This window comes from Rhineura floridana, chromosome 21, assembly GCF_030035675.1.
Source record: "Rhineura floridana isolate rRhiFlo1 chromosome 21, rRhiFlo1.hap2, whole genome shotgun sequence".
Classification (NCBI taxonomy): Eukaryota; Metazoa; Chordata; class Lepidosauria; order Squamata; family Rhineuridae; genus Rhineura; species Rhineura floridana.
Window position 1 is genome coordinate 17219751 of NC_084500.1, and position 27682 is coordinate 17247432.

At 48.0% G+C, this 27682-nt stretch overlaps 1 protein-coding gene across 2 annotated transcripts in view; it reads right to left on the minus strand.

The window, feature by feature from the left end:
• NXN (nucleoredoxin) overlaps positions 1-27682 on the minus strand; it is a 102355-nt gene that overhangs the window by 69529 nt on the left and 5144 nt on the right. Inside the window, exons 2-15 of one of the 2 annotated variants that reach the window (XM_061605276.1) lie at positions 20291-20392; positions 18955-19023; positions 17950-18098; positions 16212-16254; positions 15262-15306; positions 14779-14876; positions 14352-14449; positions 13178-13291; positions 12731-12798; positions 11672-11780; positions 10511-10586; positions 9816-9885; positions 8171-8303; positions 7310-7404 (exon numbers count right to left, since the gene is read on the minus strand). In XM_061605276.1, coding sequence (XP_061461260.1) covers positions 7310-7404; positions 8171-8303; positions 9816-9885; positions 10511-10586; positions 11672-11780; positions 12731-12798; positions 13178-13291; positions 14352-14449; positions 14779-14876; positions 15262-15306; positions 16212-16254; positions 17950-18098; positions 18955-19023; positions 20291-20392 — 1269 coding nt within the window. The remainder of the gene's footprint in view (positions 1-7309; positions 7405-8170; positions 8304-9815; positions 9886-10510; positions 10587-11671; positions 11781-12730; positions 12799-13177; positions 13292-14351; positions 14450-14778; positions 14877-15261; positions 15307-16211; positions 16255-17949; positions 18099-18954; positions 19024-20290; positions 20393-27682) is intronic. The other variant, XM_061605277.1, reaches the window with a different exon arrangement.

The window sequence follows — 27682 nt, forward strand, 5'->3', positions numbered from 1 at the left end:
AAATCCTCTCTGCGGGTCCACTCAGGAGTAAGTGCCATGTTGACCAATGGGGCTTCCTCCCAGGAAAGCATGCCTCAGATTGATGCCATCTCAGAGCCTGATGTATTTTTGTTCACCTTGTTGTAAGCCGCCTTGAGTACAATTTTATGTGGAAAGGAGGCATACAAATAAAATGATGATGACGATGATCCTCTTTTGCAGGTCTCTTCAGAGATAAGTCCTACTGTGGCCAGGGGGCTTCCTCTCAGGAAAGTGGGCTTCATTTATCTCTTCCTGTCAGGATTTCATACCTCAATCTTCAGTAAAAGGCTCAAATGACTCCCTGGATTTTAAAAAAACATAAAACCATTTTAAAACACCAACTCCTGTCCAGGCCTCGGCACCTTTATTAAGAAGCGGGAAAGCCCTGCCCAGTTTGCTTCTCAGATTCTCATTTTTGCCATTTTAACTTCAGTCGTGCACTGCAGCAATTTGCTATTTATTTTTTTAAATCCTCATGACATCTCTCCAGTATTTTAGTGTGAATTTCTCCTAATCGTCCGCTTTGACAGATGACACATATTGGCGAGCAATTTCTCATAACACACTTTTGTATATTGTTTTCACTCATATATTCATTTGTACACACACTTTCTCCTTAACACAGGCGCTTTTGTTAACACTGTTTGCTTGGCGAACTGCCGCAAAGGACGGCTGCATTTCGGTTCTAATACTGTTTCGGAAAGTGCAGACTTGACAGACGGCTTGAAATGCGAACTGAATCAAATTCCTCGCCCATCTCTCCTAAGAAGGAACTCCTCTTTGCAGCTGGAGTAAAGCAAGCACTGATGCTCCTCTTGAGAGGGAAAATCCGGATAACGTGGGGACCCACTCAGCACACAAAGGCAACAACTCACACTGAGTCTAAGTCCCATTGAATATCTGAACTGTCCAAATTTAGATTTGTAAGCTCCTAGGGGCAAAGACCTGCCACGCCCTTACTGCGTGAAAAGCCAATCCCATGGGTGGCGCTCCATATAAAGACCAATGCTATTTCAATGCTCTTTGGACTTGGGTCAGTCAGAGTGCCTCCTGAGCATGCACAAAATGCTTCCCACCTCTCCTGGCACGATATCTTCCTCCAAAACTTTGGCAGAGCAAGGCCTCAGCTCTGCAACATCTACAAAGGTTTCACGGGAAGATGCTGATATTGATGCACTCCTGAGCATGTGCAAAGTGCCCACAGCATGCATGGTGTTTCAGAGAGCACGTCGCGCTTTTACAGAGTGTGTAGAAGCAGGCAACCTTTCTTCAGGCTGAGGGCCGCCTGAACGCCGTCTCAAGGGCCACACACCAGTGGAGGCCAGAGGCAAAGGCAAAAAGTGGGCAGAAGAAATGAGATTTTAATTTTGTGCAGCAGCGTAGGTGCAGCCCAGACCGTCCCCCAGCCAGACAAGCAAGAGTTCAAGCAAGGGAAAAAACATTTTTGGCATCTGGCCTGGAAGCAGCATGACTGGGGAAAAGTCCTGAGGGCCAGATTCGGCCCCCGGGCCTGAGCTTCCCAAATCTAGTATAAGAGGACCAGTCCCTACCTATAACACAAAGGCCAAATTACTCTTCAGGCCTGCACTTTTACTGCCTTAAAATAGCATTTTCAATTGGGCCTCATCAGCAAGTTCCACCTCCATCACTTTTGGGATGCCAAACTATCGCCCCCTTGCAGTCTGTCTTCACGCTGCCGTGGGGCATTTGAGGTTACCCCGTAAACATCCAGATGAACACCACCACTCTGGGGAGACACATCGCCAAAGAACGGAGCATCGGTCACGCGGATTCAATTTGTTTTGTCTGCATTAAATATTCATCTTGATTCTCCGTTGAATTTTTATGGCTGCTTTCGTTTCTCAGATCGTATTTTACGGTATTGCGGTTTGAATTGTATGCAATGCAAAATGTAATGCCATAAAATTAAATGAGCAATCCAAGTGCAATTCAACACCATAACAACATCTAGCTCTGGATGCTGTAGTTGAAGCAACCGGCACAAAAATAAGTGGTCCGCCAAGACCCTCAACAATTTCCAAGTGGTCTGTGGAGGAAAACATTTGGGCACCATGGCTCTAGGTTATTTGCTATAAGTTGCTTGAGCTTTGCGCGAGACTACATGCCCACTACTTTCCTTCCACCATTCCAAACCCCCCCCCCCCACACCTCAATACGATTCAAGGGGAGTTTAAACATTTCCTTTTGAACGGTTCAGCATATATCAAGGAGTCCCCCCACAAGAGCACAGAAACAACCTTATTTTGGGGTAGCCCTGTTCGCTTCCAAAGTGATCGGCACTCAACCACCCAAGTTTAGTAGCAGAAGGAATAACGGAATCGTTTCTCACCTCGCTCGAGAAATCAGTGCCACTGTCCACGCGCAAAGAGAGGCTTCAGCTGCAAATCCCAACCCCCCTTTACTTATTCAAGTGGTGTGTTTAATGTAGAATTAGGGATCCCAACATTTGGCCCGCCAATTTTTGCTTTCACAGTCAAATGTAGGAAAGGGAAGATGGCAACCAGGGCGGTTCATGGGGCTGAAGCAACACCCAGTGGCCACAAAAAGCATTGCAGTGCAATCGACCACATTTCATCCAACCCTTCCTTGTCATCGCTGTTGCCTTTATCCATGTTTTCATGCCAGATGTTGCTGCTTGATGTTTTTATATTTTGAATAGTTTTCCTCTCCTAGGACTTGGTGGCTGTATACCACCTATTCTTCTAAGGGCTGGAAATATTGGGTTTTACACACACACCTTCAATTAAGGGTGGTGGGAAAGAGGTCACAAATCATGGGGGAACGGAGTGGACAGAGTCCTGCCCCCGTTTGGGAGCACAGCAGCTTTTCAACATACGTTCCGGGGTAGCCAATGTAGCACCCTCTAGATGTTGTGGGACTACATCCCCCAACAGCCTCCTGGCCAGTATTTTGGGGGGAAAGGCCACACAGCTCAGTAGCATATTGAGAACCATGAGGACTGGAATCTTGCTTTATTTGTAAGGGAAGAGAAGGGGCTCAGTGTTGGAGCAACTCCTTTGCGCACAAAGACCCCAGGTTCAATCCCTGGCCTCTCCATGTAGTCCTGGGAATGGCCCTCTGCCTAAAACTGGGCCAAGTTCAAGGTTCTGGTTTTGGTGTACAAAGCCCTATACAGCTAGGGACCAGGATACCTGAAAGACTGTCTTATCCCTTATATACCCAGTTGATCGCTGTGCTCTGCAGGTGAGGGCCTCCTGCAGGTACCATCTTATCAGGAGATCTGTTCTGCACAACATAAGAAACGGACCTTTAGTGTGGTGGCACTGACCCTGTGGAATCCCCTCCCCTTAAATATTAGACAGGCCCTGTCTCTGTTATCTTTTTGGCACCTATTAAAGACCTTCCTCTTTCAACAGGCCTTTTAAGTAGAGACCTTATCCCAGCTTGAGTCTGTGTTGGAATTGATTTCTAAGATGCTTTTAAAACCTTTTTTAAAAAATGTTTTTCACCTTTTTTGTTTTGTTTTAATGTATTTTAAAGTCTGTTTTTATGATGTTTTAAAGTGTTTTTGGTGCTTTTGTTTGCCGCCCTGGGCTCCTGCTGGGAGGAAGGGCAGGATATCAATCAAACGATCAATAAATCAGAGCCACTGCCAGTCAGTGTACACAATACTGAGCAAGAAGGCAGCTTCCTAGATCCCTGTGATAGAGTTGTAGTCCAACATGTGGGAGGGCCAGAGTGTCCCACATCCCTGATCCAGCCTAACAGCGAACTCATTTTGATTCTTTGTAGGCAAAACACCATTTATGTGTGAGAGAGCGGCCTGAGCTGGCTTAGAGAAACAGCAAAGATTGCAGGAGCACCTTATTTCTTTAAAGAATATAACCCGCAGCAAGTGTGCAGAGCCTCGAAACATCCCATGAGGACTGCTCAGTGGCCGCAGAACACCGAGTGTCTGTTGGGGAGGGGAACGGAATGGAACATCCTGAAAGAGGGCACGGCAGGCTGGCTGGCAGTCTGAACAGGAGCACATCACCCTGCAACTCTTCTGTTATCGTTCCCGCTTGTTATTTAACAATACTGGCTAGAGTTAGGACTTCCGCAAGCGTGTTCAAAGAGACTCTCAACCCAGCGATCAATTAAATAACTCTGAAGTGTTTTATTCATAAAACCCCCGACCTATATCAAAATACAGAATATATATATATATTTTTAAAAGGGACTGCATTTTCAGGTACAGGTCCCTGAAGGAAATCAAAAAGGCCAAGCGTGCGAGACGTAAAATCAGCAGTGGTCTGCAAAAAGTCCCATAGCATGAAGCTAGTTCTTGACTTCCCCCATCTGAGTCCACCAACAAAACCAGTTTTCGAAATACACAAAAGAGGGGGGGCATTGGTAAGGAGAGGATAATATGAAAGATTTGAGCTACAAGGGAAGCCAACAGTCCCCAAGCTGTCCAAAAAACATCCAAGAAAAGGGGAATTAAGTAACGGCAAACCTTGACCCGAAAGTAACTTGGACATCCTCTCGTGGCATTTGATTACCCCTTTCTAAGGTTGGCAGCTCTTCCTGACAAATGTGGGGTGCAAACAGTATCATGGAGTAGCTAAGGCCAGCCAAGGAAACATTCTCCGGTGCCCCAGGCCAACGATGAACTGGCTCAACAATTCTCTTTTGAGCCGGATAACCCGTAGTACGGTTCAACTCTGCGGGGAGAAGCAGTTCTTCATGCCCTTTCCAACAGCATCCCAGCGATGTTTTTTCCTCAACGGGGGTCTGGCGGGAGCCTCTGGCCGCCTTACCTCTTCTTCAACAAGAGGTGGATTAGAACGCCGACTACCAAGATGGCAACGGCCAGCACCAGAGCGAGCCCGCGGCGCCAAAGGAGCTGCCTTCCCGACAAGATTTCCACGTGCGAGGACGTGACAGGCGACAGAGTCTCTTCAGGAGCAATCAGCTGGTGCTGAGGCAGATGCTCACTATCGTGGACCGTGCCGCCAAGCGCATCCCCGTTGGGGACCTCCGTTTCCATTGTGAGATAGGCTGCACAGTAGAACACCTGCCGGTTAGATCGGGGGGCTGGAAGGGGGGACCTTTTTTTCTCACAAGGGTGTGTGTGCTGCAGGCCACATCCTGGCAGCAAGCGAGGCCGCAGCCAAATGTGGGCAAGGACAGCAATCTCTTTCACCGCATTATCTCTCTCTCACCCCACTTCTTTCTTTCCACCACCCCCTTTTATCTCTCTCTTTCTAAACTCTCTTTGCACCCCCTTCTTTCGTTTTCTCCACTCCGGGTGGGCAGCCGGGGCCAAAGATCTGAACTGACTGTGGAAGGCTTTTGAAATTAGGCCAAAGGCTGCAGGTCATCCACATATGTGCGCACATGCACACACTCCAGAGTGTTAGGGAGAAAGGTACGGAAAAATCACCAGTTTAGGCCTGCATTTCAGTGTACCCCAGAGCAAAAAAATAAATGCAATCAAAATCCAAAGGTTGGGTTTTTTTGTTTTGTTTCAAGCTCCCAGAGACCTCTTTCTTTAGTAGCTGGTCAGGAAAACTGAGTATGACGTTGTGCATTTAAAAAAGGGGGAGCGCCATAATGCAGAGGGCTAGCTGTGGCAAGGTGGCAAGGAATTCCATCTACTGACCACCGCAACGTCATGAGCAAGAGCCAGTCGCTTGCGCAGAAATGCCAGTATGGTGGCATTGTGTCACCATTCTGTTCCTTATCAGTGGGGGGGGTGTTACTGATTTGTGTACCCCTCAACAGATGCCTGACCTTGCCAATCCTCAACACCAGTCCTGGGACACGCAGGGACGAGCAATTGCAGCGATTAGGCTAGTCTTCCAGGGAACAGAGTTGGAAAACCAACCCTTTGATAGGCTCAGAACACTGTCAGTTCCCCCACCTTTATCCAATCGGAGGCAAGAAGCTGAAATACCTCCTATCCCTATTCATCCCCCCCCCAATTGAAAAGATCTCACTCTCAGCCCTGTTCATCCATACACACACACTGTGAAGGTACCTAAGGGCACAGGTTTATTAACAGAAGCGACATCCGCACTGGCAGTTTGCAGTCTGGCTGTCAGCCCCGCTCGGGTCCGAGCCTACGAGATGGAACGAGGACAAAGAAAGGACACTTTGGAATTAATCGCAATAGCCCTAGTTTTCAATAGCATCCCTATCAAGGCACATTAACTCATTCTTCCATCAGGCATCACTAGGGCCTCCGAGTATTTACAGACATGCAAAGGTCCCCAAAAGCACTGGATTGGATCCAAATTCAGTTGTGTCCAGGGTAGACCCGTCAAAAGGAATGGAGGGAGCTACTTTAGGCCCATTCATTTCCATGGGTCTACTCTGAGGGTCGTACCCAGGGCTGGTCCTACTGAAGATCATGGACACGACTAAACTGAGTCTATAAATTTCAGTGGGTCTACTCTGCATAAACCTTAGTTGACAACCTGTTGTCTCTCGCTTAAGAATCTGCGAGCAGAATCCCGGGACTCCAACAGTTAATTTAGATCATTAAGTTTCCAGCCCACATCACTTTCAGGGCACAACTTGCTTGCCACCTTTGCTAAAAGAAGTATTTGGAGAAGTTCACAAGCAAAGCATCGCTCCAAGACACACAGGAAAACCTTTTCGTCTCTCTTTTTGGGAACGGAGGAAGGAACAGTCCATGGGGTTCTCACAACCCTGCGAGGATTCAGTGCCCCCCTCGCCACAGAAGAACTTTTGTTTAATTTATCTTGCGCCAACCCAGCAGGGTCAACCGCTCTGCCTCTTCTTGGAACAGCTTTCCTACAACCTGGTGCTCCGATGGGAATCGCAAAGCCAAACCATCCAGAGGGCATCTAGTTGGGGGGAGGATGCTCTCTGCACCAAAGCTGGGGGACCTTTCATCTGTCAACAAGGGCCACACTGCCTCCGGGTTAATTTGTCAGGCTGCACGCTCTCCCTCTCTTTTGGCAGCTTTGCCTGATGGGATAGATCAATCTTGCCAGGAGGCTGATCTCTTTCAAGGGCCTTTTCTCTCTCCCCCCCATGCTCAATTTCACCTTTTTCCCCTCTTTGCTTGAGCTGCGTGAAATTATGCCGAGAGGCTACAGGTTGCTAGAAGTTGCTCTACACTGGATAGCAAGAGGCTCCTCGGGTGATTTCCTTCCTTTGTGCTATCGAACTCGGAACCTTCTGCATGCACCACGGGGGCTCTAGCCTCTGGGCAACCGGGATCCCTTCCCCCCAACGGATGCCGGGACTGTCCCCTTAGGAAAGCTTACAAGCCGGCGCTCTAAAGACTGACCTCTTCTGCTGCTTTCTTCCAGTCCGCCCGCAGGACAAAAGCCAAGAAGGAAGCGGCTTGCAGGGAGATGCAAACGATCAAACCTGTCCACAGGCCTGGAGGAAGAGCAGTGGGGACAAACTTTGGATTCACCGCTCGGTAGATGCAAGGCACTCTTTCTTCTGTGTAACATCAGGGTTCCCCAACCTGGTGCCCTCCAGATGTTTTTGGACTACAGATCAACCTCCCCCCAAAAAAACACATGCACAGTCCCTGCTTTCAGGCTTACTACCGAAAATGGAATAGCACAAAAGGAAAACGGCACAAGGAAGGAAGAGGAAAAACGCAGGCATGAGATTCTCAATGCAACAAGGCTTGTAGAAAAAAGACCAGCTCGGATGGAAATGGGCCAATCACCGTTTTAAAACAAGTAGATTTTGGAGAAAGGTCTTGGGACACAACCTTCCAAGAAGGGGTCATAAAGCAGCTGGAAGCTGTTGACCTCACAAGGTGGGGCCCTGAACATCGGCAATCTGCTGGCTTTTGGGGGGGGTGTCACCCACACTGTGACACGTAGGGAGAGTCACATTAGAGAGCGAGTGTGGTGTAGTGGTTAGAGTACTGGACTGGGACCTGGGTTCAAATCCCCATTTGGCCATAAAGCTCTCACTGGATGCCCTTGGCCCTATCTCTCTTTCTCTCAGCTTAACCTCCCTCACTCGATTGTTGCGAGGATAAAATTAGGAGGGGGAGAACCATGTTTGTATGCCACCTTGAGGTCCTTGAAGGAAAGGTGGGATATAAATGTAAATAATAATAATAATAATAATAATAATAATAATAGAAAGACCACCCCCTTGTGCCGGCTGCTAGGATACGTACCCATCACTCCAAGTTTATACCCAAACATAAGCGAGATCCCAATGGGTAAGCCGATGGCATAGTACCCGATGGCATTGGCAATGGCACCGATCTTCTGCTTCCCAGCACCCCTCAGCACCCCGCCACACGTGGCCTAGAGAGGGGATGAGGTTGGGGGGGGCAAGAGGGTTTAAATTATACCAGCCCAAGGTGAGAGTGCCAGTGTGTGGTATAGCAATTAATGAGTGTCAAGACTAGGAGAGGATTCATATCCTGGCTCAGCTGCAAAGCTCATTGTGTGTGTATGGGATCTCTCTGACCCACCTCACAGGGTTGTTGCGAGGATAAAAAAATTGGGGGGGGGGAGAGGGCAACACAACCACGCAAGCCACCTTCAGTTCCACGGAGAAGTAATTTCCAGGTTTGCCAAAATTATGTCCGTAATGGCTTCTCTGAGGCCCGAATGACATAGCCATAGAGGAGGGTGCCCTGATGTCTCTCTGGGTGATGCCCAGCTCTGCCCTTCCCTTCTCTCAGGCCCTATCAATATCTGCTGGGAAACTGTTTCTGCATCGGATCGTGCAATTGGAGCATTCAATAGATCCCGCTGCAGAGAGACCTGCTCTCAGGGGAGAGGGCTGCCCGTCGCCTCCCTGTATGAGTTATCACTCCTCCCGTCAAAGAGGCAAGCTCAGAACAGTCAAGTGCTGCCAGTCAGTGAAGACAATAGTGAGTTAGATGGACGATTGCTATGACTCAGTGTAAAGCAGTTTCCAATATCCCAAGGGGAAAGGACTGTAGCTCTGTGGCAGAGCATCTGCTTTGCATGCAGAAGGTCCCAGGTTCAATCCCCCCTGGCATCTCCAGGTAGGGACTGGGAAGGTCCCCTGCCTGAAACTCTGCAGAGCTGCTGCCAGTCAGTGCAGGCAATACTGAGCCAGATGGCCCCATGTTCTAACTCGGTAACAAGGCAGTTTACTATGCCCCTACGAAAGGGGGCAGAGATGAACCACTCTTTCCCTGCTGAAACCCATGATAACAAGTGGCCTGCTCTACAGGGTTGTTGTAAGGCAAACACTAAACATTACTAATTAGATCCGCATCGACTTAACAACATGCACCAAACTCCCTTAAGCAGCGAAAGCAGACAAACACAGATAAACCATTTAGAAAACAAATTGGGATTAAAATAATCCTAATCCCACTACCCTGGGAGTTAAATCCTACTGATAGGATTTATTTCTCAACAGACCTGGTTAGGACTGTAAAAGTCCTCGGAAAGCTAAATTCCGCAAGCTACATCTCTTAGGCAAACTGATCCAATTTGCATAATTCCTAAACTGCCTCCGAAAATAATTTGTGCCTCGATTTTTGCTAGCTACGGGGGAGGGTTGTAGGACTGTTCCCCAACCACTGGGAATCTTATTTGGCTACTGAGATTGTCTGGGCAATCCCTGCTGTAGTCTTCAAGCACATCTTTGCAACCATGAGGTCTAGAGGCTTGCTAAGTTTAAAAAGAGAAAAGAAAGGGCACTGCAGTTCTCAGGAAGTGGCTTCTCTACTCAGCACCACACTCTGCACTTGTTCCGCACCCCTGTGGAATCGCATCGAGCCCACCCGGACACACACAGCCCTGGGCACAGATTCATGCTGTCTTGAAACTTACCGCAATTGCGTCTAGCAGGTGGAAGGGGGCAAAAATCATCATTACTTTGGCAACCAGGGCAGCAATCTCCCTGTTGGGGAGGAAAGACAGAGGTGAAATACCAACCCAAATCCAACTAAGAAGGGGTAGAGTGCACAGTTTAATCTACAGCAAACGGAGAAAAAGAGCAAATTAACAACTGATATCCCACTTTTTTTGGAGGGGGGGAGTCAACTAAAATCTAGAAAGGCGAGACCAAATGATTTGAATTTGATGTGAAATTTCCCACCTCTGCCAAGTTTATCAACACAGGCTTTGCATAACATGAGTTGCTAAGTGACCACCGCAAGACCTCAGCTGCCTCTGCAAGCCGAGGTAAAACTTTACTAAACCCAGAGTTGCTAGATAAGCTCCCAGGGCCCGCAGTTGTCAGTAAGCAGGCTCAGCTGTGTTGTCAAGCTGGTGTGTGGCCTTTTTCTTGGGACATTTTAAGGCAGGGAGGGAATCTGTGTGCATGGCGAAGGTGATCGCCCCAGGGAGCTATGGAGAGAACTTGGAAGCAAACTTTGATCAAGAAATACCAGCTCATTGTTTAAGCAGAGAGACAGTGAGAGAGAGCGTAAGCAAATATTGCCCACCCTACTATTACACGGACCAGCAGCACGCCCAGCAGCACAATGCCTTGGGAATTACTGATCCGAGTTTGAATTCCATACCTGTCGCTGGTGAAGATGTAGGCCACCACATCCTTCACAGCTACCAGGAGGCCAGTGAACACCAACGCAAACACTCCTGGGAAAGAAAGTAGAGATTTCTTTAAATGTAGATAGTGTTTGGGGCAGAAGGCCTTCTGCAGTGGGGAGAGACCCCAGCTCCGTGGTAGAGCCCAGGCTGGAATGCGGCCCTCCATGGCTCTCTATCCGGCCCTCAAGACTCCCTAAGCTTTTTATGCTTTTTATTTTAATTTTTACTTTTCAGTCCTTTTAGTACCACATGAGTGTGCACGCACGCAGGGCCAGGGCCAGGCATGCTGGGGTCCTTGGATGCCAGCCTGCCCTGATGTCCACCTACCTCTCCCTGACGGACTCCTCCTTGGAGTACGTGGGTAAAGGCAGCTTCCGCAATCCACAGCGCAGATCACGGAAGCCACCGCAACCCACCCACCGTAAGAAGGGGCCTTTCAGGGACCCTAGGCCAGGGCCCGACCTAGCCATTGTCTGGCGCCGGTCCTGTATGTGTTTGTGTGTGTGTGTGTGTATATATATATATATATATATATATATATATATATATATATCGTATTTTATGTATTTTAATTTACTCTAACGTTTTTGGTTTTTTTGTGTACAATTTTATTACGTATGTGTGTGATTTTATTGTAAGCTGCCCTGAGTGCCCTATTATAGGGCAGAAGGTCGGGATAGAAATATTTTAAATAATAAATAAATAAATAAATAAGCCACGCCTCCTCTCCCCAGCAGACCCCGCCTCCTGCCCAGCCCTCCTCCGAATGCTCCTTGAGCGCTTTTCCCTGGCTGAAATGCGCACTTGAACTGGGAGGATATCTCTAGCTTACCAGGATGGAGGCTACAGAGATGTGCGTAGAAACCTTAGCCTTTTGACGCAGCTGGAAGGAAGCCTAGCGTGCCAAGGGTTAGGGTCGCATCTGTTGTGCCACCCACTTATGAGGCCTGCACACGGCCCCTGGAAGGTCATTCACAAGGGAATGCGGCCCTTGGGCAGCCAAAAAGGAAAACAAAAAAAGTTCCCCACCTCGGAGTTTATGCAGTGCTGCCCCTTTAAGGATTGACCCGGCCCGAAAAAGAGCTCCGCCCACAACCAGGCTGGCCCACGTGGCCTTAAAGAGACATACATACCCGTGCAGAGAAGCCCCGTGATGCAAGACAGCTTGGCTTGCTCGACGTCGCCGGCTCCTAAGGCGTTGCCAACTCGGACGCTGGAGGCCACACTAATGCCTTGCGGCAGCTTTGGGTAAACGGGGGGGGGGGGAAGAGGGGAGGGAAGAATGAACGGGGGCAAAACACACTGCAATCCAAGCGAGCAAGAGGTGGAAGCAACTGTCCCCTGAGCTTTTTACTTTGCAAGGATTAACAGCGCAGTTCTAGGGATGCTTGAACTCACATGTACGTCTCACTGCATGCAGTGCACTTAAGCGCACTTAAGCACATGAGAAGAGCCTGGCTGCTGGATCAGGCCAAAGGTGGCCCATCTAGGCCAGCATCCTGTTCTCACGGAGGCCAGCCAGATGCCCCAGTGGGAAGCCCCAACAGCAGGACCTGAGCGCAAGGGCAACGCTTTCCCACGTGCGATTCCCAGCAACTGACATTCGGAGGCTGGACGTCGCCATCGTGGCTAGTGGCCGTTGATAAGCCTCACCCTCCAGCCATCCAAGTTGGTGGCCATCCCTGCCCCTGGCTGGTGCGAATTCCATAGTTCAAGTACATTGACACCTTCCTCCCAAAGGATCCAAAGGGTGGCAAACATTATTATTATTATTATTATTATTATTATTATTATAGCAGTGCTCTGGCTCCGTATAAGGCAGCTTCCAAAATTCCTTATAACAGTATTAAAGAGTCATAGTATTTCCTTGAACATCTGCTTTTTTAAAAAAATAGGCATTTGGTGGGAAATGGAGGCATCTGAAATACTGACTTGACAAATGCGCAAGGAAAGGCAAGGATGGTTCATTTATACGCCGCTAATGCCAGAATAAGCTTTGAACTTCTTTTGCAAAGTATTAAAAAACCACTAAGATATAAATATCCGTCGTTAAAACGCAGACTAAAACAGTACCACCAGAACTACACAGCATTTAAAAGAAAAAAGGAGATTTAGGTCGAGAGATACCTGCATGGCAAAGCTCCCGTTCTAAACCCAAAGGGCCCACTTAGCAAGGAAAGCCGAGTTCTTACCAGATACGCCACAGTAGCCAGTTCATAGATGATGGACTGAGCGCCCAACTGTACCACGCTGATCATGCCTTGGGTGGGAAAAAGAAACGAAATGTTAAAAGAGTCACAGAGAAGAATGAAAAGTAGACGCAAAAAAGAGCGAAAAGCTGGTCTTCAGACATGTGTTCGTCGCTGAGTGACTGGGGCATCTAGTGATTTGAAGGAGGCAAGGACCAGAGCAGTGGATCACACAGAGACACAGCGGGTAACCGCATCCACAGATGGAGACCCTGGGCCCACAGGGGCTTTACAATTCAACCAAGCTCATCTGACAAGACCTCGATTCAAGCTCATGTTGGTAGGGGGTGGAAAGGCTTGGAATGCCGGGGTTCTGATTTCAGCGAAGGGGGGGCATGTATAGGGGAGAACGGGGAAGCAGACAGAGACACGACTTCTCCCAAGCCTCACCTGCCAGGAAGCTGCCAATCTCAAAGGTCCACCACTCGATGCAGATCATCAGCATGCTGGGAAGGGCCAGGCGGATGAAGGACCCCCATTCTTGCAAGCAGTCTCGCGTCCACCCTGGAAAATAAAAAGGACACAGCGGTTGCCCCTCGCTCTTTGCCCTGGCAGGTCTGCAGGAGGAGCAGGCAGAAGCCCCTCGTAAGTTCCAGGTTCTGACACAGATGCTTTGATTTGAAGGGGGTGTCACATGACCCACCCTAGCAGTGGCGGATGGTGGCTCCATGTCAATGAGGCGGTGGAATCCACTCCGGGTTTTAATCCAAACTCTCAAGGCGTCTGCAAGATGCTTTCAGAACAGACAGCTTCTTGAAAGCTTGGGATAAAACCTGGAGCAGATTCCACTGCTGAAGCACCTAGGACAGCTCCCTGAAAGTCCAAGACTAAAACGCGGAAGGGATTCCACTGCCCCACAGGTATGGAGTGACCAGACAGCCAGGGGTGGTGTAGCAGTTAAGAGTGCTGAACGAGGGACCTGGGAGACCCGGGTTCGAATTCCCACTTGGCCACGAAGCTCTCACTGGGTGACCCATCTCCCAGCCTAACCTACTTCTCAGGGTTGTTGTGAGGATAAAGTGGGGAGAGGGAGAACCATGTATGCCACCTTGACCTTCTCGGAGGATAAGGTGGGATATAAACGTTGCTAGCATGCTCTCCCTAGCGAGGTGTGTGTGTCTCCCATCACTGTCAGGAAGAATCGGAAAACATCCCTGTTTACCCTGTTTGATGGCTGAAGGGGACTGTCCCAGGCAACCCAAAGACCACTGATGGGGAAAAAAAGGATTTTTACTGTGTTTTAACAATATTTTTAACGGTGTTTTAGAATGCTTTAAACTGTTTTTAGTATGTTTTTCTCCTTTTTTATTAAACTGTTCTGTTTAGGTTTGCCATAGTAGTAGTAGTAATAATAATAGCGTGTGTTTTTAAATTGTTTTTAATTTTCTTTTTTTTAAATTGTGCTTTTAAATTGTTTTTTTGTGTTTTAAAATTTGTGTATTTGTTTTTATCGTTTTTAATTGCTGTAAACTGCCCAGAGAGCTTCGGCTATGGGGTGGTATATAAAGATAATAAATTACTAAATGGATAATAATAATAGTAATAATAATCATCATCATCATACCTCCCCAGGTCTCCTTGTGCATCTTCTTCCACCACACATAGAGGAAGAGGAGGACTGCCTGCAAGTTTTGAGAAAGGGTGTTGGCCCAAGCAGAGCCCCTGCAAAACAGCAAGAAGGAAGGAGTGGGGTGAGAATCATAAGAGAAACGGTCAAATTTGGGTGTCTGTGGTGCCACCATCAAAATCCCCCCAGGTGATTCTACATCAGGCATGGGGGATCCTTTGGACCTCAGTGTTGCTGAACAGCAACTCCCATTGGCCCATTGGCCATGCTCGCTGGGGCTGATGGGAGTTGCAGTTCAGCTGCACCCGAGGACCAAAGGATCCCCCACACCTGTCCCAAGCCACCGTACATGGCTACACAGGGACGGGCGGCTTTGCAGGTAACCGGATCCCGTTAGCAACGACAGACGAGGCCCAGCACTTACACCACACCCAGCTCGAACGAGTAAAGGAAGACGGTGTTCATGATGACGTTCAAGATGTTGGCCACCATGCCTGTCACCACTTGGGGTAAGAGGATAGCCTAGAGGGGGGGGGAAGACAGAGAGAGGAAAGAAACAAGGACAATTAAGCCCTCAACACCACCCAGACAGAAGACCGGACTGCTTTGTGGGCTCATTCCTACTCCCAAATTTACACCCCCTCCCGACCCCCAAAAGAACCACTCTGGGAGAGACTCCCTTGGGGAACGGCGGGCAAAGATGCGGCAGGTCCCTCTGATTTCTCTCTCCCCTCGTGATCATAATTTGCTTTAATCGTTTTGAACTTCGCATTCTAAACTGCTGCAGCCCGCTTTGGGGGCCTGCTGGCAAAGGGGCAGGTAATAATTATAATAATATTATTTGCGGAGTTTTCTGCATTTTCTGCGACCAGTTTCCAGATCTGCTAAGCCGGCGAACGGCCCTTACCTGGCTTTGCAAATACCGGATCTGTAACTGGTAGATGAAGGCCGCCTATTTAAAAAAAAAAAAAAACACACACCATGAAACCGCATTTGATTACATTTCTTTTGACGACAGCTTCAATTCCAGGATTGGACCTCGAACGGCCCTTCCTCCCAACATCGCCCAATTAATTTCCAGTGCAGGTAAACGGGAAGGCTCGACAGTCGTTCGGTTTTCAAGCTAGCTTAGACGGCGGCATCCTAGAACCAACGACAGAGAACAGCCAGTGGTCTTTATCGCTTCCTTCCAAAAGGTCCAAGGAACATGTTTATTAAAACCAGGGCGACTGATTATATGGAGGGGGTTGAAAACCATCCCAAAATGGGCAAACAAACGGACGCTTCCAAACAGCAACTGAAAAGCTCTGGGACCGAGACACAATTTGGCACAAGCTTCAAGATAGAGCCACGTGAACGAGTCACCAGAACATCAGCAGAGCCTGGGCTGCTGGATCAGGCCAAAGTGGGCCTCCTTGTCCAACGTCCTATTCTCACCAGATACCCCAATGGGAAGCCCGCAAACAGAACCGACACACAGGAGCAACGGTCTTCCTACATGCGGTTCCCAGCAACTGGCATTCAGAGGCATTCAGAGAAGCTAGCCGCTGACAGCCTTCCCCTCCACGAATCCGTCTGTCCCCAAACAGCCACGCTGCACCAAAGACCCACAAGCTGCAACGTCTCGTGTTACGTTTTATGGTTGCTTTGGGAGCTGCCCAAAACTATATGAGAAAAGGCAGGGTGTAATTTTTTTTTTCATTAATAAAGAATGAACATCTCAGCCACACCTGTGAGCGGCAACATCTGAAAAGCACCGTTTTAATTGCAAGGTTAAATGGAAACCCACAATCCGGGGTGGGGAACGGAGAGGAAGGGGGAGGGGAGGAAAGGGAGGGTCAAAAAACAAAAACTTACCGGAAGAGCCGGAATAAATATCATCACGTAAACCTGAGTTAACCTGCAAGAAAGATATTAATAGAAAAAATATCACCCAAGTTGGGGTGCGTCAGAACCAAGTCCAGGAAGCTCCCAAAGCAGGGCAAGGAATGTTGAGGGCCATCCCCTGGTTGTGGGTGTTCCCTTCCCAGCAGCTGGTCCTCCGGAGGTAGACTGCTCCTGCTTTTGGAGGCTCCACTTTAAGACACTCTTTATTTACCTATGATTATATTTATATCCCACTTTTTCCTCCAAGGAGCTTGAGGTGGCGTACGTGGCTCTTCCCCCCCCCCACCTCCCCATTTGATCCTAACAACCACCCTGTGGGATAGGTTTACAACTCAAAAGCAATCTTCCTTTTTCCCGGGGTGGGGGGAGAAGGTATGAAACAGTTATTTTCAGTTTCTCTGCCCACCTGAAGGAAGCCATGAGGGTCAGAGGAAGAGATTAGAGGAAAGCGTCTGTCGACAGATAATTCAGATAGAGAGAGCTGTTTCTCAAAGCCCGAGAGAGGAGGCAGAAAATAAAGCCCTGAAGGGAAGAGAGGGGGAAGAGAGGGAAAGAACAGAGTTGTGTGTATTCTCCAAACGAACTACTCAGAAGAAAATCCAGCAAATTAAGAATAAAAGCTTCTTTTTAACAAAACAAAACAAAACCAAGTTCCTAGTCCTTAAGGATGTAAAGACTGAAAGTGTGCAGAAGTGCCCTATACAAACTTAAAGTCTGGGAAAGGGGGAGGTGACCTCACTGCCTTGCCTAGCTTCCTTCCCGATTCTCATGGAAATTAGAACAAATTCAATCAAGTTGCTAAACAGCACATGCCTAAGCAAGTTTGCTCAGGAGTACATTCCTCCAAGTTCATCAGGACTTACTCTCTCTAGCCAAGTCTTAAGGATTGCAGCCCTCGGGCATTGCAGAGTTGCAGTTTTGGTTTCGCAGTGCAGAACCTGCATTGTCCCTCTGTTGAGAAGTTTTCATATTTTGCTCGCATGAATGAATGAATGAATCTTTATTTTTTCCCCGCCCTTTTTCCAAAACTGGAACTCAGGGCAGCTTACAAATAAAAACTACACATAGGTAAAAAAAACATACAAAAATATACAATTAAAATAGAATTAAACTATTCATGACATTAAAACCATGAAACATACACTTAAGATACTAAGACAATTTAAAACATTAAGAATAGGACCACAGAACAATACAACAGACCTTATGAGGCCCTATCTTAAACATCTTCGAGTCCAAAAGCCTGTCAGAATAAAAAAGCCTTTGCCTGCCGACGGAAGGATAGCAAGGAAGGGACCATTCATGCTTCACTAGGAACAGAGTTCCAGAACCTGGGGGCAGCCACCGAGAAGGCCCTATCTCGCGTCCTCACCAATTGCACTTGCGAAGGTGTTGGGACTGAGAGGAGGGCCTCTCCTGAGGATCTCAATGCCCGGGCAGGCTCATATGGGGAGATACGGTCTGACAAATAGCCTGGACCTAGGCCAGCTCTGCATAAAAAAACCCTCAAAACCCGTTAAGGACTAGGAGCTTGGAACCAATTCAGAAAGGTGCAGGAAAGCAGGAACATCAGAAGGGAAGAGGATTTGTTTCAGTAAACGCTGCAAAGGGTGGATCACAGCATCCCCAAAAACATTTGCCGCAGGCATGTGAGCGTGTGTGTTCTGGACACGCATGTAAAGCACCAATCAGTTATGAAGTGCCTCACCTGGAAACTTCCGGGTCCTGTCTGCAGAGGAGCAGGATCTGCTCGGTGTTGACAAAAAAGGCCCAGCAGGGGAAGCAGAAAAGGAGCAGGATGAGGATCGCTCGCTGCAAGATGGTCCCAACACGCTTCACATTCTTACTCCCATATGTCTGCCCGAAACAAAAGCACACAGCCTTTAATTTTTTTTAAAAAAGCAGCAATTGCCTCCTGCACAGCACAACTGCGGTGCCCAGTTGGCCCTGACCTGTAACGGGGCCTTTTCAGTGGTAGCTCCCCATTTGTGGCAATGTCTCCATCACTGCCGACTTGCAGGAAGGATCTGAAAACATTCCCGCTTCCCCAGGCATTTCATGGCTGAAGGGGACAGTTCCTGGCAACCTGAAAAATCACTGATGAAAGAGTGTCTTTAAGCTGCGTTTTCACGATTTTGCCACTTTTTTAATGTGCTTTAGAATTTTTTAAATCTTTAATTGTGGTTTGGAATGTCTTTTCACTGTCTTTAGTATGCTTTCCTTTTTGTTAAATTGTTTTGTTTGTGTGTGCCACCCTGGCTCCTTCGGGCGGGATATAAATCCAGAAATAATAATTAAAAAATCAAAAACTTTAAAGCTTTGCCAAATTTGGCAGTTATTCAACTCAGAGGACGGGGGAAGAAACAACTTGGGATTTGGGGCAAAATCCTCCTGGTGCCCCTGATAACAGGTGGGCCGTCCTCCTCCAACAGGGACACCTTACTGGGGAGTCTGCGTACTCAAGAGATGCGCTGCACCCCCTCCGTGGCTGTAGCACAGCAGGGAGAGGTCTGCTTTGCATGCAGAAGATCTCAGGTGCAATCTGGATTACTAGGAATCGGGTGTCAGGAAATAGGCCCTCTCTCTGGTGAGACCCTGGAGAGCTGCTGCCAGTCAGAGCGGACAACACTAGGGTAGGTGGGCAAGAGCCAGACCCGGTATTAAGGAATTCCTGATGCGGCACACAAACTTGATTTGGAGGGAGTGACAGTACCTGGGACATGAGGGTGTCACACACCGACGCCAATCCGGTGCCAACCGAAATGCCAATCACGTTGATAACCTGGGAGGCAGGAGTGACGAGAGAAAGAAAGCAATCAGAGTCAAATTGCTGTACTGAGACTCCAGCTCAATGGAAAAGCATCTGCTTTGCATGCGAGAGGCTCTCGGGTAAGAACCCTGACAATGAGAGGAGACCAACAGCTCCCAAACTGTCCCCCCCCCCCGGACCACTTGTAAATCACCGAGGATTCTGGCGGACAGTTTCACGATTTTTCTGCCTGCGGGAGCAATTGTAATGCACTTCTGTAGGTGCTGGATGACCTTTAATTGCCTTTGTTTGTTCATTGCTTCTTTTATCTCTTATGCTGCATTTTAAAACTATGGAGCTCACTGCCACAAGAAGCAGCGATGGCAACCAACTTGGATGGCTTTAAAAGACGCTTAGACAAATTCACAGAGGGTAAGACTATCATCAGCTACTAGCTAGGATGGCTATGCTCTGCATCCATATTCGGAGGCAGCTTGCTTCCAAAATACCAGTTGCTGGAAACCACAGGAGGGGTAAGTGCTGTTTCACTCAGGTCCCGCTTGCAGGCTTCCCAGAGGCATCTGGTTGGCCACTATGAGAATGCCGGCCTAAGATGGGCCACTGGCCTGATCTAGCAGCCAGGCTTCTCTGATGTTAATATTTTGTTGCATCGCAATTTGCCCTCCATAGAATTCAAACGGCAATTCAACAAAATGCAGCTTGAGAAAGAAACAAAGGAGACTAACAAACAAACAAAATTTAAAACCAAGACAAACTGTTAATGCAGACATGGCACAGACCACCACAATGATAGTTGTGGATCACTGGCGGCAGGGGTGGATAACACATTCAATTCAGTGCACATCTGGAGCCGAATCGCTCAAATCTGAACTTTCCGAAACAATATGAGGACCAAAACAGAGCTATCCTTCGAAATTCGCACTTGTTCAAATTTTGCAACATCGCTCGCCAACCAAATGACGTCTATAAAAATGCCCATGAGAGGGTAAAGCATGCATAGAACTAAATACACGAGTGGGGGGGGGGAATACAAGATGCATTATGTGACAAAAAAGGCCTTGCAAAAATGTAAAACCGCCTGCAAGAACGGATTAATTAAGAGAAATTTGCACTAAAATGCAGCAGAATTATCATGAGGATTAATAAAAATGGCAAATCCCCCCAGTTTGGGAATCCCTGGTGTAGATGATGAGATGGCCCACAGGCCTGATTCGGGGTAAAGCAGCTCTCCGGGTTTCCGTTTTTTTTAAGAGGGCAGACGGGGCAGGTTCTTACATACCGATACGGCAAGGGTGACGGCGTCCAGTTCGGCTTTGCCCAGGTGCCCGCAGAAGATGGAGCTCACCACGCTGATCAGGAAGCCCAGCAGCTGCGCCACAAACTATAGAGTAAAGGCAGGGAGTGAGGAGGGCAAATCACCACGGCCTCAGTCTGGCACATTTGAAAGAGGCACTTTGCAGAGAGCAATCCGGGCCAGGAGAGGATCTCCCAAAAGACGGCTCCGCAGCCAGAATCTACCCTCAATACAAAAAATATATATATTCACCCACTCAGAGTTTATTGATACAAAGATACAGGGGTGGGTGGAAGAGAGAGAGACACACACACTAAACTGGATTGTACCACCTCACAGCCTGCTGGCGGCGTATATATTTCAAGTGTAGATGGTGTCTTGTTTTTGTTTTGTTTTTAAAAGAAACCTGCATGTGGAAAGGTAGCATTTCAGGGCAACAGCTAGACTATAATCAGCCTTGCGTGCACACGGCAATAAAGCAATTTAAAAGTTGATCTGAATTCCACACCAAGAAAATCTGGATTCTGCAATTTGTATAAATGACACAGATTCACTGAATTTCTCTTACATTCTGCAAATTTCTACTTATTTTGCCTATTTTATTCTGGTTTTGCTAGCTAGCGGGGGGTTGCTCAATCTTGGTCTCAAGCACTCTCATCCGTTCCCCTCCCTTCCCCCAGCTTCCAAGACCTCAGAAGGAATTGTCCATACGTTTTTGCAGTCATAAGGGCTAGAACCTTGCTTCTCCTTTAAAAATAAAACCAACATTCTCCATAAGCTGGATTCTGCACCCAATATGTTTGATGCCTTTCCAGCACTCCTGTGGAACAGCAGCATATGCAAACAGACTATGTATTGCAATTTAATACACACGCAGCTGGGAGTAAGTCTTAAGTGGGAACTGCAGCAAAATTTTACAGTATGGAGTGCTCCTGTTAACAGTGCCAGCCAACCAGTCATGCCCTTTACTCCATTCTATCCTCCCCTCAACAGGAGACTAGTCGTAGTCCAACACCTTAACCACTACGCCACACTGGCTCTCATGTTAAGGATTACAAGGCAGATTATATTTAATCATACAAGATTTCACCCCCAGATCTTTCTGCCAACAAGACGTAATGTGAACACATAGTTTGTTGTTGGATTACAAATATTTATGTACTTCTGTAAAACTTGGGGTACCCCCAAGATTACTGCAACCTCCCTCTTGTGCGGGGACAGCACCATTTTGACTACATACTCAATGGCACTCCCAGCCTGTACACAGAAGACAGAGGAACAAACGGTAAGATCGCAAGCAAAGGTGGTATCCAGTGCTAGTCATCCTCAAAGTGGACCCACCAAAAGTAACAAGCATGATGTAGCTTAGACCCTTTCATTTCAATGAATCTGCTTGGAGCTGGATGCAACCCTAAGCGCTTCCTGGGCAAACAATAGCTTTCTACCTGCGGGGAGTTTATTATGATTATCATCGTTTTATGTAAAGAGTTCAAAAACTCGATTTCCTGCTTGCTGTCTGCAGTGGCAACGGTGCAGGAAGAACCCCTCCCGTGTGTTTTGGCCCTCCACGGTTTGAATTGGCTCTCAGCACCAGGTTCAAATGGGTGGTTTTTTTTAACAGAACTCCCAAGATAAGCTGAAGAGGTCCCAACAAGCACAGCGCACACAAGCTCAATACCACAGCTATGTGAATAATCCACCCCCTGGGGCAACGACCTTTCACCAGAACAAGGATCTGGGTGGAGATGGAAAAGAATTATGAAAAGTATTTCATCCTAGGAGAAGTTGACGTGAACAGCCCTCTAATTCTAGGCACGGCCATAGGTCGATATAAATGTGTGCATCTTCCTGGACGATGCAATCCCATCCATTTGCGGAACGGACCATTCACAGAGGCCCAGCAGGGTGAAAAAGAAGAATTGGACACATATAGACGCCAGACCATCGGCCCCTTTAGCTGAACTATCAACATTCCCTCTATTTCCAACATTCAGGAGCTGCGTGCCAATGCAAAGTAGGCAAAAATGCATCACCCAAGCACCAGGAGAAATAGAAAATAAAAAACTTTTAAGAAAAGAGGAGGGAAAAACTAAAAGGGTGCGAGGAGAGAGACCCAAAATATCCCAACGAGGACTGAGCGTGCTCAGTGATCATGAGATGCTGATGCGATGGTTGGCAGAGAGAAAGAAACAGGGTGGGGGAATGTCATGGAGGGGCTAAAACCCTGAATGCAGCACTCCACGCGGCAACATTTTGTTGCAGGACACATTTGTTCTGTTGTCTGGTGTGCTGTTTGTTTTTTTTTGAAACAGCCAGGATTAAACCCAGGGCCTTCCGAATACAACCATGTGCTCAGCTAATGGCCCAAGGACACAAAGAAAGAAAGAGAAAGGAAAAAAACCACAAGATCTCGGGTTCTGGAATAATGGAGGTGCCATTATCTGCCGGCAAACTTATGACCCCATGTCAGATGCTCGTCTCAATATTGGCAGGCATGCAAGAGCCGGCCGGGCAGCCGATGCCGACTTCAGAGGGTTCAGGAGGGTTGGGTTTGGGATAAAGATTGTAACTCAAAGCATCCATTTTGCATGTAGAAGGCCCTGGATTCAGTCCCCAGTGGCATCTCCAGGTAGGACTTGAACCCGTTATTCAGCACCATGAGAACTAGAATCTTGATTACCTTCTAGGGGAAGGGCCACACTACTAAGAGCGAGCATCTAACTCGCATACAGAAGGCCTCAGTTTCAATCCCTTTGTCCCAGGCAGGGAAAGGCCCCTGGAGAGCTGCTGCCTGTCAGGGTAAACTGTACTGAGCCAGAGGGACGGACATCTAAGACAGAATACAGCACCTTCCTGATGGATCAGGTTTCACCCTGCAATAAACCCTCCTACCACTAGCATCACTCACGCAGCTGAGAGGCAGGCTGGGACTAGTGTGTTAAGAGGTTCTGTGTAGATTTGCCAGATCTTGGGAAGATCAAAACTCAGAAGGTAGCCTTTGGCTTGCAGGAAACGGCCCAGGGCTCACGCACAATCCTTTTGTAAGGCTAATTTTGCCCATGATGTTAATGTCATGTTGATATAGAGCTCCCTTTGTCAGCCTCTTGCTTTGTGATGGTCTGATGACTACACACACACACACACACAAAAAAAATCTGACTCTAGTATAGCCCAAAGCACTTTGCAAGCCTCAGCTGAAGGCTCCTTTGCAAGCTAATTAAAAGCAGGCCTTTCCAAATCTGAGGTTGCTTTCCATGGCTTTGCCTTATGGCTCCTTTGCAAGCAATTTGAGTGTTTTTTTTGCAAAACCACTCCGGCATTGCAGTCCACTCGGACAGCTCGGTTCTAGGTCTTGCTAGGAAAGGCTGCAAGCCCACAGCTCCTTTGCCAGCAGAGCCGAGGAGGAAATCAAACATCGGAACGGCCAATTCCAATATTAGAAAATGAAGAGTTCACAGAGCAGAATAATAAACACGGGCGTTTCAATGTTTTTATCTTAGCAGAGATTGGGGAATAAGAAAAAAACCTGGACCGTTCTTCAGGCCCAGAGAACATAATTAGGTCAGTTAGAAAACAATGCTACGGTCCTCCCCTCCAGACATACTTTTTAATCATGCATTCATAATTATTTGTGTGTATTATAGCTTCAGAAAGCAGTAATGATTTGAAACGAATGCTGATGAAAGTTAAAGAGGAAAGCACAAAGGCAGGACTACAGATGAATGTCAAGAAGACTAAAGTAATGACAACAGAAGATTTATGTAACTTTACAGTTGACAATGAGGACATTGAACTTGTCAAGGATTATCAATACCTCAGCACATTAACCAAAATGGAGACAATAGTCGAGAAATCAGAAGAAGGCTAGGACTGGGGAGGGCAGCCATGAGAGAACCAGAAACACAAAGATGTATCACTGAACACTAAAGTCAGGGTCATTCGGAGCATGGTATTCCTGGTCTCTATGTATGGATGTGAAAGTTGGACAGAGAAAAAAGCAGTTAAGAGAAAGATCAACTCATTTGAAAAGTGGTGTTGGAGGAGAGCTTTGCGCATACCATGGGCTGCGAAAAAGACAAATAATTGGGTGTTAGAACAAATTAAACGAGACAGAAAGAGGGTGACTGGTTCTAGATTGGGTTGCACATACACACCCTACTTGAAAAACCAGGGATGCAGTTTACGAGGGGTTGTCCTGGGCTCAGCAAATCCAGGTGACCAGGAAGCCTTTTTGGGGAAAAAACACGTTTGGGCTGATTTACTAACCGTGACCCCAGCTATCAAAAGCAGACCTAGCCTTGTGTCATGATCCCTGGGATCCAACAATTAGGAGACTTGAGCCTGATACGGGTGGTCAATCCTGAGGCAGGAGCCTGTCCCAACACCACCAGAGCTAGGGCCATCAAGGTGCCTTCCCCCTGGGCAGGAGGATAAAAGTTTCTCACACGCTACAGCACCAGTCCGACAACCCAAGAGGCTCAAAAAAGGCTTCGGCTCATCTCCAGCCCTTTATCGGAGAAAGTTGCTCACAAGTTTCCTGCACTTCCTCCTCCTCAGGACCAGAACACACCAGCTCAATTCTAGGTTACATCCTAGACTACTGCTGTGCACTCTTTGTGGGGCTGCCCTTGAAGACGGTTCAGAAACTTTAGCTGGTACAGAAGGCGAATCACACAGAGGATGGATGGGCACATAACACTGATGCTGGGCTAGCCATTCCATTTAAAGGGCTAGAAATGATTTCTAAAGCCCTAAACCAAGAGTGGGGAACCTGCGGCTCTCCAGATACTATAGGGCTGCAAATCCCAGCAGCACCCAGCCAGCATGGCTAACACCAGGCTTGATGAGAACTGTAGCCCAGCCTAAACAGTTTGGGATCAGGCTTCTGAAGGAAGGCCTGCACCTTGACGAACTTGCCTAGCCTCAAGATCAACCTTAAAGGCCCCGTTGGTGGGATCCTCTAGATTGTTTGGTGGGGCATAACAACATCAGCAGAGCCTGGTGCACTGGATCAGGCCAAAGAGGTCTGTCCCCTGTTTTATTGGCTTGTTAATATGCAGCACTCTGTACGCAAGGGAAGGGTTGCTGTTTGATTTCAACACATGCACACACCTCTCCCCACCCAGGCAAGCAAGCGCTATCAGCACCATTCAAGGACACATTCCAAGCCGCTTGGAGAACTCATGACAGGCAAGCAGCAGGGCCAACGAGGAGAGCTTCGAGGGCCAGGAAGAGAAGCCCGGGGCCCACGTTCCCCCCGCCACGGCCTGAGATTCCACGCCCATGATCTAACCCAAGCCCCTGCTCAGTGCAGTATCTACAATGCAGGATAAAACAAAGTTTTCAGCTTTGCGTTGTGGTTTTACAGGGTGGGGGCATATTATCTATGTTTTATTTTTCTGAAGCAAGCCGCCTTGGGAGGCCTCCTTCCCCGAAATGCAGCATATAAATCTTGGGCGGGGGGCCAAGAAACAAACAAATAATACTTTCGGTTCCTTCACATAGAAATCTGCATGCATTTAAAAAAAAATAGCCCTCTTTCAGATTTCGTGAAAGAGATCACATGGCTGAGTTTTACAAATGAAATGTGTACTTTGCCTTTGGACAGACCATAATGTGGACTCGAGAGGAGCGCTTTGGACACCAGAATGCTCAGAATTGCCACCCCTCCTTCCCTTATTGGGCGGGGGGGGGAATCCGCCTCTAGGCAAGGACATGGGCAGCTTGCCACATTCCGATGAGTGTTACAGAAGGCAGGACCCCGGCAAATGTACCGCACAACCGCTAAGGCTCGTTATTTCAAGTTGACAGTAACTCAGCGGCGGTAAAATATTCTTATTGATAACGTCGGGCTTGTAAAGAACATGGTTTTATTTGAGGACCAGAGGACAAGGAGGGAAATATTGATTTTAAGAATGATGGCAACTGTCCAGCCTTTGATCTTGGAAACAAACACACAGACACCCCCCCAAAAGACATGCATAATTGCTTCAAAAACGCAGGTATTCCTCTGCCTGCGGGATTCAGGGGGAAAAAATTAAACAAAAGATTGCCTAGCCTTGTTAAGAAGAAGTATCATTTAACTCAGTGCCGGCTGACAGCATTGTAGCTGAACGGCAGAGCATCTGTTCTGCATGTAGAAGGTTCCAGGTTCAATCTCTGGCATCTCCAGGCAGGGCTGGGAATGTCCCTCTGCCTGAAACCCTGAAGAGCTGCTGCCAGTCAGTGCAGACAATACTGAGCTAGATTGACCAAGTATCTGACTCAGGACAAGGTGGCTTCTTACGTTCCTATTTAAATCAGCCCTTTATTCACAAGCATGAGGACTAGAAACTTGCTTTATTTTTAGAGGAAGGGCCAGAGCTCAGTGGCCGAGCTTCTCATCAAGAACCATGAGGACTGGAAACTTGCTTTATTTGTAAGGGAAGAGAAGGGGCTCAGTGTTGGAGCAACGCCGTTGCATGCGAAAAGTGCCAGGTTCAGTTCCCAATGACATCTCCAGGTAGGGGTAGGAGAGACTCCCTGCCTAAAACCCAGGACAGCCGCTGCCAGTCAGTGCAGACGTTACGGAGCTTGATGGACCAACAGTTTGACTCAGTGCAAAGGCAGCCTCCACAGAGCACAGACCAAATTTCTCATGGAACATTTACAGGCGGACCCAAATGTGAGGTGGGGAGAGGGAAGGAGTCCAATTCTTAACAGCGTTCCTGGATCAGCAACAGGGTGGCTTGATAAAAGCCGTAGGCCTGCCTTGTTTACGGCCACCCCACCCCACCTATTGGTAATCAGAGACAGACCTTAGAAGGGACCCATTCCTTGGGGGATGAGCAGCCATCCTCTCGTGCCGAGGATATATCTCCAGGGGCTGGAGGGATCCTTGTAGTGGGTGATTCGATCATTAGGAACATAGACAGTGGGGTGTGTGATGGGCGTGTAGACCGCAAGGTGTTTTGCCTGCCTGGTGCGAAGGTTGCGGATATCGCCCGTCGTTTAGATAGTTTGGTAGACAGTGCTGGGAAGGAGTCAGTGGTCGTGGTGCACGTTGGCACCAACGACATGGGGAAATGCAGCTGTGAGGTCCTGGAAGCAAAATTTAGGTTGCTAGGTAGGATGCTGAAAGCCAGGACCTCCAAGGTGGCTTAATCTGAGGTTCCACGCGCAGGACCAGCCAGACATGCCCAGCTTCGCAGTCTCAATGCGTGGATGAGACGATGGTGTCGGGTGGAAGGGTTCGGATTTGTTAGGCACTGGGGAACTTTTTGGGACAAGCCGGGCCTGTACAAAAGGGACGGGCTCCACTTGAACCAGAATGGAACCAGACTGCTGGCACTTAAAATTAAAAAGGTGGCAGAGCAGCTTTTAAACTGACTGAGGGGG